Source organism: Emericellopsis atlantica (assembly GCF_019669845.1).
Source record: "Emericellopsis atlantica unplaced genomic scaffold F5Z01scaffold_14, whole genome shotgun sequence".
Lineage (NCBI taxonomy): Eukaryota > Fungi > Ascomycota > Sordariomycetes > Hypocreales > Bionectriaceae > Emericellopsis > Emericellopsis atlantica.
This window is the reverse complement of record NW_025764716.1, coordinates 429,721-440,511: the sequence shown is the minus strand read 5'-3', so window position 1 is coordinate 440,511 and position 10,791 is coordinate 429,721. Positions and strand designations below refer to the sequence as shown.

The following is a 10,791-nucleotide window of genomic DNA, read 5'->3' as shown; positions in this document are numbered from 1 at the left end:
CACTGATTGAGCATATGCGGGCTCGCGAGAGTCTAACAGGACCTAAATAGAGCTAACAGCGTCGGGCAACTGAGGGAGCAGTTGTGTACTTTTGAGATCTCAACCAGTACTGGGTCTGAAAATGTTTCAATTGAAGATTATGACAGGCTTTCGACCACGTTCCCTTGCCGCCCCATGACTAGCAGTTTGAGTCGCACTTGTGCCCAGCGCCTTAATTGTGCGTGGCAGAAAGCCCCAGAAATTTACCGGCAAGGTCCATCGTTGGGGTTCTGCAGTCCCTCTGCTAGCGAACAGACCAAGATGCGCCGTCTCGGCTAATCCAGGGCTAGCTGGCTCAAGAGGCGGTGGGCGAAATTTACCCACAAAACAGCGAATCAGGCGTGGCTGGTTGTGCAGTTGCATCCCACTTTGATGGTTGCTTTTCCCATGCTGTCGTCATATAGGCAGGGTCAGGGTCTTTGACTCTTTCAGCTTATCTTGCCCAGCGTGGCATAGCAAAAGTCATTTTGCTCGAAAAAAGTGTTGGCAACGGATAACAGATGTTTCCAAGCGCTTTAATTCAGACCCGAGTGGAGTGATCTTTGTCCCCGTAAAATGTGAGCATCTGGGCTCTGCGCAAGACTCTGGAAACTTGAAATTTTTCTATGCCTACCCTACAAGTAGTTCTCAGGATGCGTTTCCTCAACCATGCTTGCCCTGCTCTCTCGTCTCGTGTTCGTTCAGTTTTGGCAAATCCCCAATTTACTCACGGGGCATGCTGTCGAATATTTTCATATGGAAGGTGAACATGCCATAGGTGTTGCATGTCCAAATGATCATTGCCACTCCAGCACTTTTTCAGCTACACTAACTAACTCATGGCTTGAGCCAGAATCAAGCGGCCCGGCCTGACCAAGCGAAATGGCGTTCGTGCCCTGGATCGACAAACTCAAGAGCAGTGACAGGTTTTGTGGAGTCATCTCGGAACGAATACGCAAAGCAATGACGAGACCTACGGTCCTGACTCCTATGTAATAAGGACCATGTGCCGGACAATTTCGAGAAGGAGAGCGAAGACACAAAAATGCATGAAACTGGAGAATGACTTCAGCGCAGCACAGTTGATAGACTGCCCCCGACGCACACACACCGTCCACAATTGCTTGACTTTGAAGACCTGCCCATCACATCCTCACCCAAAGACAGGAGGGCCCGCGCTCACCATCGACACCCATTGAAGCCACCCGTGCCAGCACCGCCAGCCTGGTCCGTCCCGCGATCACTGCCCCATGAAACCTTGAGCCTTGAGCACCCTATACCGCAAAGTGGACGTTGCCGGCTCGACTAGGCAAGGCTGCAACTTATCGAACAACGCCAGAAGCAGACTCCACACGAAGCCGTAACCACCACCAGAGAAGCAACGATGCTTGGTCCGATGCACGAGTTCGAAGGCGGACGTGTGCCGATGTAGCCTAATAAAGATTGCCGAGACGAACCATGATGCGTCGAAATGAGTGAGAGCTTGACGCCGGAGTCTATATGTCAATATTCTGATATCCGGCTCGCACGATGCTAACCATCTCTCGGCCCTCGCTTTTTGAGGTTTGGGTCCAGTGGTTCAAAGTGCAAAGTTGCCAGCGTCCGGATGTTGCCAGTGAACGAGAATGGCAGCTTGCTCGGAAAACAAGCGCAGTTCCACCTGCGTTAGTCAAGTGGCGTATTGTCACGTAGACCACGGGCTTGTCTAGTTAGTACGATAATCTCCATCAAGAGGCCAAGGAGATGATCCAGGTAGAAGAAAACGTGAGGTAACAATGTGTCCTTTGAACAATGGTAGTATATACAATTGCAAAGACGACTCACCTCACCGCCCGGACACTGGGCCTTACCATGTATTAACAAAGCGATGCATGCATGCGCTGACCAATTGGACCTGATGGGAAATCCTTGGGTAGAAATTATGTCCCAGATCCGGAAAGAACGAGCACAGAAAATCCACCCATGGCCGAGTGTCCGGACAGTAAAGTCGCTTGCAGGTCCTTTCTAGTCAATGGCTTCGTCCACCGAAGCCAATCTTTTCCCAGCTATCCCAACCAGCTACTCCAGGAAATGCTCAAACCTCGCTCCCAACGGCCGTGGGTCTCATAAATTGCAAATCGCTCCTAGTACGCGAGAGGGGTCCAGTTTGTTGCGAATGCCGATAAAGCACGGGCTCCATGGTCCAAGCACAGGCGGCTGCCGTGAAAACAAGCACTGCTCAAAAGCACTTTGTCCAAGCGTCCGCATCCATCCGGGTGGAAGGAGAGAAGGTATTCGACGCAATGCTTCAAGAAAAGTTGACCGATCCAATATGTTCCAGGAGGTAAATAAAATCAAGAACGCCGCATCCAGTATTCGAACTCCAATGGCAAAGTATCCTGGATATGCAAGAAAGATTCATCGCATGGTCATTTAAAGAAGGACCCCTGGTGATCGGCTGATCATTAGGCCATAGTCCTTTTGGCAGTGCTCACCGCCGGGGTTGGCGTGAGTGACGATCTGACGATCCATGCCTGTCGTCGTCACGTTCACTGCGACGCTTGTTGGCGCCACTTGAGGATGTGGGAGGTGCCACGGGGGGTACAGAAGTCCGGTTGCTAGGAGTCTCACCATACGAGGGACCTTGTGAGAAACCGGGAGGTGGTTGAGGAGCTCCTTGACCTGCGGGCGAGGCTGACGCTAAATCATCAGACGACTGAAGCAGAAAACGTGGGAAGAGGTTGGCTGGTGGAGCTCGCCGGCTACTTACCTCGGCCATAAGCGGCAGCTTCCGCAGGGTGCATCGATTGGTATGGCTGGTTGCCAGATGCATGTTGGGGGTACTGCTGGTAAGGTGAAGTAGTGGTATAACCAGTCTGAGATGGAGGGGCCGAGGCATAGATGGGTTGCTGAGGAGCACCCGATGAAGAAGGCAATCTTTGTCCGGAATAGCCGTCATTGGGAGGGTATCCTCGGCTTGTCATGTTTGATCCAGTGTGGATGTACGGAGATTGGTTGTCCTGAGCGTTGGAAAATCCACGGTCCATTCCCGACGACGGCGCCGGCTGGTAAGAGTTTCCATATCTAGGATCCGGCTGAGGAGACTGTGAGGGGGGCTGTTGGTAGCCACCATAGCCTCCGCCACTAGGGGGAGCATATCCAGGCTGTTGTTGGTACCCGCCAGCGGCACCGGTATAGCCAGGAGTACCAGTTCCAGGGTATCTGGGTCCATTCAAGGCAGATTCACGAGCATAAGGGTCCTGTTGCACGGGTCCTTCGGTTGGTCCATGGTATTGCCTCGAGTGGTGCGTCTCGGACATGCGGTACTGCACTATGGGTGAGTTAGATGTTGATCTGGCAGGTACGCCGGAGGCAGATCTCGAGGTAAATATACCTCCAGCAGTGTTGCGCGACGTCTGCGCGCGGCGTTCGTTATCCCAGCGCGCAGAGTCGGCCTTCAAGTCTTCGATCATTGCCTGCAAAAGAAGAAGTCTCAGTATGTGGGTCGATCACTCGGGCAAGGCGACAGGAGCTCACGGTTGTCAAGTTTCGGTACGCCGTGATGTAGTAACCCTGAACAACTTGTCCAGTTTGAGGATCCTCGTAGTGACCAGGTCGAACCAGAGCATCGTTCCCAAGGTAGCGACACACATCTGCCGAGATGACTTCGCGATCGATGCCGTCGCGAGGCACGAAGTATTCATTCTGGCGTGAGGCAGCGGTAGGTGCCGCGCCGTGGCTGCGGGGTTGTCTCGACATGGCTGCGATACTGTACGGTTCGTCGACGTAGAGATTAAAGCGTCGAAAGGATCCAGTTCAGCCGTGACAGATTGATGTCAAGCGACGAGGAAATGAAAGCAGTGCGAGAACTGAGTTGGCTACAGACCAGAGGCAACCGTCGGGGGGGTTGAAGAGAAGAGGTAGAAAACGGGGTTCGAGAGGGGGGGGCGGCCAGAGTTGTTGGCAAGCCTGAGGCCCTGAGCTGGCAAGAGCGACCGACGGGGTCTGCCCTGTGTTTCTGCAAGGAAGGAGCAGGGGTCAGTCGGTGCGTGCTGCGAGCGCGACGTACCCATTCATCCACCAGCCTGAGCCTGAGCGGCTGGGCATGGAGGGGGCGCTGGAAAATCCGTGCAGGTTTTGCTGGGAGCTCAGACTGGATCGCTAACGCCAGGCGTCCATCGGACATCAGCGCCGCTGCAGGTGTGGCCAGCTCATGTATTGACCTTATTGGCTGCCCTTGGACCATCTTTCACCAATGGTTCCGACGGACTCACAATCCTGGTGGCCCAACAGCCAACTTGAACGACGACCAAAAGGGCTGCCGCGATACATCCCTCACCACCTTCCTTCACTGCACGTATCTTGATTACATGGGCATCTCGACATTGCGAACATCTGCGGCTACTTCCTGGATCTGCACTGCATTTCATACAGACACGCTTCTAACGCGCCATCAAAAGCACAATGTCGCTTGCATCAGCAGCTGAAGCGCTCGGCTCTTGTGCCAAACCAACCACCATCTCGCTTAATCGCCCAGCCTGACCGAGTACCCATAGAGCCAGACTGGGCTGAACCTGGTTCCTTCGCGACGATCGCAAGTTGGGCAGCGACCTAACGTCAAGTGCTAATTAGAGCAGCCTGTGTCTTAATAAACGTCGAGACCAGTGAAGTGCGTAGTAATCAACTTGTGAAACGACTTGGGGCTTCTTCGAGTTCACTCAGAATGTCCTCCCTGTGTCATCTTCAACAAGGTCCACAAATCTCAGCATCACTCGGATTAAGCAACACGCTACAGGGCTGGAGCGTGACATTGCTGCGAATTCACGAACAACACGCAGATGATGCAGGCAAGGGGAGATGGATCCAGATTTGATAGGTAACTGATTGCTGATTACTGCTGGATGTACTGCGTAGCGGCTGCGGTGCGCCACAGGCGGGCAATCCCGATGCGTGAGACGCTACACTGGCGTTGAAAATGGTCGGATGACGGGTTGGGTATCAACGCCTCGCAAGACCCAAAGCCCAACGTCGCAGCACCACCTGCATTGTCCATTCGCCAGTCGCACCGGAGCCCAATGACGTGCTATCCAATCAATCCACATGTCCTCCTATGGTGGCGACAAGTGCTCACCATTATGATTGTGACCGCACAAGCACAATTGGCGGCAGCTCTGAAGCGCATGTGCCGTGCGAGAGTGCGATGAGATCCGCTGAGGTAGTTCACGAGACGCAAGTCGCGATCCTAGCTCCGTTCCACCGGTGACTAATCGGGGATAGTAGCTTCGACGATTGTCTTGCTTGCCAGCCACCGTCACCAGGCCTCACCGTCTCGTGTGTTGTAGGGAGAAAATGGATAACCAAGCGGCTCACCTGAATAAGCTGCGTCAGAGGCTGACACCGCTTCCCGCGCGACATGTTGTGCAAGCCGACTTCAGTCCGCTAGACTGTGAACCAGTCGGCGTTGATATGAAGAGGATGATGTGTGCATAGCTCTCGGACGTCCTTATGCTGGCCCCTGATTAATGCAATATGCATAGCATCACGGCTGGGGACTTCTGAGGTCGGAATAACAGGCCCTTGGACGCTCATTCACCCAAAGTTGAGCCTGCTCTGGCCTTGCTCCAACTTGCCGCCGCGAGTCCGCTTCGAAGCCGACCCGGTGACCTTTGGTGCCGAGCTGCGCGCAGCAGCAGGACGATTGGCGAATACGGAGCCGACACGTTCCTCTTGGTCCTGTAAGCTTCTTGCCATATGCCAGTCCTGATGACTCTGTAGCTCCTCTGCACTTGCAAAGTCCTCTTTACAGCTCAAGCAGTGCAGCATGTCGGGCGAGCTGCATCTGCGTGCCTCAGCATGCTGCATGGCGCAAACATGTCGAGGCGCGTCGACCGCCTGGTCTCCAGACTCATCGCGATACATGCTAGGAGTGTCCGGCGAGGTTTCGCCAGTGGTAGCACCTGCCGTTGAAGTTTGTCTGCCGAAGAAGCGCTGGATGCTACCGTCACCAACGCGCCGTCTCTTGGTGTTTCTGTCAGGGCCTGCTGAGTTGGGCCGTGTTTCGGGAGTGGCTGATCGAAGTGACTCTGCCTCTTCCCCCTTTACCAGAAAAGCGTTGATGCCCATATTCCCTTTTACGCCATCTTCGAAGCCTCCCACGCTCAGGCTAAGATTGGCACACGGCCAGACGTTGCCAGCAGCGATGATTTGACGCAGAAGATCCCTTGACAGCTCGAATAGCGAGTTCTCGTCCAGAGTCTTTCCCTGCGGAATAGGCCCCTGTCTCGAGTGCATCTGTCCACCGACGCGATGATGCAAGTTGATGGTACGAGGACGTCTTTTGTTTTCGAGCACACCCTCTTCCACCAGACGCGAGAAGATGTCTGCCGAAAAGATGCGGAGCCACTTCTCGGCTTGCTCCATGGTGCTGATAGTGGGACGGAATGATTTGGCAGACAGCATCGACTTAATTTGCGTCCGAGAGTTGACCTCGGTCGTGTCAATGCCCCTGGTGGTGTTATACACCCACAGTCCTGTCTCCGCGCCCAACTTGTTCTTCATCTGTTCCAAGGGTACGTCAAGTAGCTCCTTGACCTGATCAGTGCCGAAGGTGGACACTACCTGCTCACCCAACTTCCCGCCGAGGTTGCGCATCTTCGTAATCTTGAAGTCGCGCAGGAACAGGGCCACAGCTCGATTACGTACAACGGTCTGGCGATTGGGCTTCTTGAAGGCAGAGCCCAACTTGCTGATGAGTTTGTTGCTCGCTACTCCCGCGGAGCATGTGTAGCCCAATTCCTGCCGTATGCGGGCACGTACATCTCGCACGATTTGAGATCCAATGAGAATGGCTACATCATCCCAGTCCGGGTCAGCGGACTCTTCTTCCTCATCAAGATCAACCAAAGCGTCCGCTTCCCAATCGAGGGCGGATATCGATGGGAGGGGCAGATTCTCGGTAGGGTCATCGTATGGCGGCGGGTTGTTGAGCTCAGGGAATCGCTCCAGAAGGATGGCGTGAATTTGCGCGGACAGATCAAGAAAGACTTCATCGATGCTCGCCTTTTCCACTTTCTGCAGGTCCTGGGGCAGGGCGTTTTTGATGGTGGCGAGGATTCTGCGCGACTGTAGCCTGTAAGGATCCAAGGACACCTTGTCGGTCACAATGTTGGCCGCAGAATCATCACGATAAGCCCACTTGTCGTCGCCCTCTCGCCATGTCGCAACATGCTGAGCAATCAAGTTGGGGCAGAGTTTTCTGGCCTCTTCGACGTTGCAATGCCGGCCAATACCTGCGGCACGGGCGGCATAGTTGATTGCGATGAGGCCCTGCCTTGGTGCTGTCAGTGTATCGTTCTTTGCATGAGGCTGGATACGTGACATACCATTGCTGGACTGCCAAGGGCTTATCTTCAGGTATGCCAAGCCTCACCATCTCACATTGCGCATAGAAGGCATCGAGATCAATGTGCGCAATGACACGGAGCGGGTTCGAGGTCTGATATGATGCCAACTGGACAAGCTGTCGATATGTGAACCTGGAGCGTCGCAGCGATGTGCCGCGCAATGGTGAAGAACCACCATGTAATGAAGACGATGGCATTTTCGGCTTCAAGGTCACTCAGGCCACATGGTCGGTGGGTGGACAGATCTCCTACCTCATGGACTGCGATGGCCAGACGCGCTTAGATGTTGGCATTGTGGTTGAAGCGCGACGCTGCCCCACCAAGAGCACTTGGACCCCGTCATCGTTGACGCGACGCACGTGATCCAGCCACGGTGAGTGGAAATGAATTCAAACTCGAGTCTCCCGTACAGGAAGAGTATTTGATTACCCAAGATTATCATTATAGTATTTGAAGCTACTGTTTATGAGCCTCCATTCGCCTCGGCGTTCTCGTCGGTTGCTGGGAGCTTGTATCGCTTCCGCAACTCATCAATTAACGGCCCAAACTCGTAATCGCTGTGTATACTGTCATGGTTGCAGCATGGTGAATGCCACATTGGTAGTAGCCACTCGAGTGGGCCGTTGCCCATTACCGACTTGAAATTCCGCCATGGGCCCAGGTCGAATGGGTTCTCCCCAAGTTCCGTCTTCACGAGTGCAAATGTTCTGCGCGCAGCCGCATCCCGTTTTGCTGCGCTCGGCGGCGTGGGTTTTGATTCACTTGGGACATTTGCCCTCCCATCCGCAGGTGGCGGAGGCTCGCCATTCCGACCGAGAGGCGCCCGAGTTGAAGTCGTCAGAGGGTATGTTACCGTCCAGTATGTTGGTGTAGAAGGGCTATCAAGAGGCACGCGGATAGCCAGGTATTGCTGCTGGTCTTGGCGAAGCACGTCGATATTAGTGATGTTTTGAAAGATGTACCTGGCGGATGTTGCTGTCATGCCAAAGGCGAAAAACCCGAACAAGCCGGCAAGGACGAGAACTGCTACGATTATGCCGTCCAGTGATCGCCCTTCTTTTTGCTGCAGTCGCAAACAGTACGCCGCCGCTCCCAAACAAACAGAAAGAAAAAGAGTGCAGTAGAATGTGAAATGCGTGAAAAAGTTAAAGTCTGTGAGAGTCAGCACCACCTACGTACGTAGCCTTGCGACGCATTCCTTACTTGTTTCGGAAATCATGCCTCCAACCCATGGACAAAGGTGGTCCATTTTGCGCACGCAACGCTCCAGCTCGCTCGAGTGCGACGCCCTGTCCGGCTTCCAATTCCAGCATAATGAGCACCACCTCGGACGTCCGTCGGACTCGCAGATGAAGACGTCCTTGCTGTAGAACGCCTCGAGTCCGGGACTGTCAGGGTCCGTATCGGCCGGCAGCCAACTTTCCTGGGACTCGATGTCGCCCCCCTTTGCTTTCCTATTTGCCTTGACAGCCTTTCGCTCCTTCTCGGCGGTTTCGCGACGTTCGGTATATGGTACGAAGGCAGGGTCGGTGTTCGCAATGATTAATGTTCGCAGGTAGGACCAAAGCGTGAGCAGATAGAAAACTGCGTACAGCACAATGAGCGCTATCGCCGTCCCATACTGGTACTTCTGACGGTACAGATAATTCACTGCGACAATGGTGGTCAGCTTTAGCTTGTCAACGAGATCAGCGCTTAGTGGCACGAACCGCACAGATGCGCAACGACGGCATATGCGGAGAAGCCAAATGCGCCAAAGATGAATATAGGCACTATACGGATCGCCCAACGCGTCGCGTTGCGGTTGGCAGCGTCGGAAGGCGGCATCGCGGCATGGCGCGTGTGGAGGATTGGTGAAGCGCGTAATGGTTGACGATGGTGACGGAATCAAAGGAGGTTGTCCCATCATCGTCACAGTTACAGTGCGCCGACAGTGCGATGGTTTTCGGCGCACTGTTGCGCGCGGCCTGCCTCGCGTGCAGATCCAGACAACTTCGCAAACCACACAGTGTCAGTGAGCATCAACATCGCCGCTCAAGTTCTTGAAAGACATGATTGAAGCTTAGGCGATTTTTATACAACTCCTGCGTAGAGCCTCCCGCAAGAATGTACCGAGCTTCTTGACTTGTCCTAAACAACCCAAAGACACAACCTTGTCACGAGGTGACTGGAAGCTGGGAGATCGCCATACCGTTCGTTCGTGCTCTGTATCACAGACTCTGTACGATAAAGCCCCTCTCTTTTATCTGTGAAATAAAGCAAGAACAAAGACCATCGTCGCATGATATAAGCATCAATGTTCGCAACCCTGAACCCTAGGCTAGACCCTGGACTCCGTGTGAGTGAGCTCTGGACAATCAAAGGCTGGTGGCGATTAGCAAGATGTCTTTAGATGGAGGCGAGACATAGCCGCTTCATACTGGCCGTCTTTTGTGACCATACGGGCCGACTCCTTACATATACACTTCGTGGGTGCCGGATCCACCGTACCACGCAAGGGTGACACTCATCAACTGTGCCTGGCGGAAGTATGCGAAAGAAAGTATGCATTCTCCAAAAGCTCGAGAAATACAATATCAAAGCATGTTTGGAATTCAGGAGCGTGAGTGTCACGTGTTGGCTCTGCAACCGGCATCGTGGTTTGTGCTTGGTCACCGCATAGGTGCCAAAGGCCAATGTGCTCAAAACGACGCCCAATATTTGTAGAACCCATATGGAGAAATGCATACAGGACTTCGAGAATTTCGGTGTGCGACGCTCGTTGACATATTGTATCGTACAAACATGAACAAATGGCGTGTTCTTGCTGGCTGGTGCCCCCTTTTACCCCATTTCCTTGGTGGCCTATCTCAATACTTTCTGAGTCCGACATGTTCAGCCCACGCATGATATAGAAGAACATCAAAAGTGGAACCAATGTCTTTAGCACTTGCATTTGTATCATGATTCTCATGTCTAGAGCATCGAGACTTCCATGTACTTGGCCACACGAGAGTCGATCTTCGGCTGCAGACTTCCCAAGTACACATCAATGCTGATGATCAGCGTGAGGATGGATCATTATAACAGTCTCAGGCCAGGAATCGGATTTCCTGAAACAAGGAATATATCAACTCTAACATCAGGACTAAGATATATCAGTTACGTCTAGCATAAGGCGAGGATCGTGATGCAAGTGACAACCCGCCCAAACCAGATCTCGCGATATCCCGCGGTGGCGGGCGCGACTCGAGGTAACCGAGCTAAAGACGAAAAAAGGCAAGGGGGTCTAGGAGGTCATGCGAGCTTGACCGACTTGCTGGAAATCCAGGTTGATGCCCCCTGAGCGAGGACAATGACCTGGTCTATACATGTAGAGTGATAAGGCGTTAAAACGGAGATTACCATCTAC

At 53.4% G+C, this 10,791-nt stretch overlaps 3 protein-coding genes across 3 annotated transcripts; all 3 read right to left on the bottom strand.

Annotated features, from left to right (window-relative positions):
* Window positions 1-2,596: 2,596 nt before the first annotated feature.
* F5Z01DRAFT_118392 (putative transcription factor) lies at window positions 2,597-4,041 on the bottom strand. The gene is made up of 2 exons (XM_046257463.1): window positions 3,535-4,041; window positions 2,597-3,473 (listed from the first exon to the last, which is right to left on the bottom strand). Exons 1-2 carry the CDS (start codon window positions 3,754-3,756, stop codon window positions 2,760-2,762), a joined length of 936 nt encoding a protein of 311 aa, XP_046118058.1. The 5' UTR covers window positions 3,757-4,041; the 3' UTR covers window positions 2,597-2,759.
* A 1,545-nt stretch (window positions 4,042-5,586) lies between these two features.
* Window positions 5,587-7,753, bottom strand: F5Z01DRAFT_724073 (uncharacterized protein; the record flags this gene model as incomplete). The annotated part of the gene is made up of 2 exons (XM_046266624.1): window positions 7,376-7,753; window positions 5,587-7,323 (listed from the first exon to the last, which is right to left on the bottom strand). Exons 1-2 carry the CDS (start codon window positions 7,595-7,597, stop codon window positions 5,587-5,589), a joined length of 1,959 nt encoding a protein of 652 aa, XP_046118057.1. The 5' UTR covers window positions 7,598-7,753.
* Window positions 7,754-7,805: 52 nt separating this feature from the next.
* On the bottom strand, window positions 7,806-9,384 carry F5Z01DRAFT_656032 (DHHC palmitoyltransferase-domain-containing protein). Its single transcript, XM_046263552.1, has 3 exons — window positions 9,110-9,384; window positions 8,604-9,050; window positions 7,806-8,552 (listed from the first exon to the last, which is right to left on the bottom strand). The coding sequence occupies exons 1-3, from the start codon at window positions 9,225-9,227 to the stop codon at window positions 7,864-7,866; spliced, it is 1,254 nt and encodes a 417-aa protein (XP_046118056.1). The 5' UTR covers window positions 9,228-9,384; the 3' UTR covers window positions 7,806-7,863.
* Between the last annotated feature and the right edge of the window lie 1,407 nt (window positions 9,385-10,791).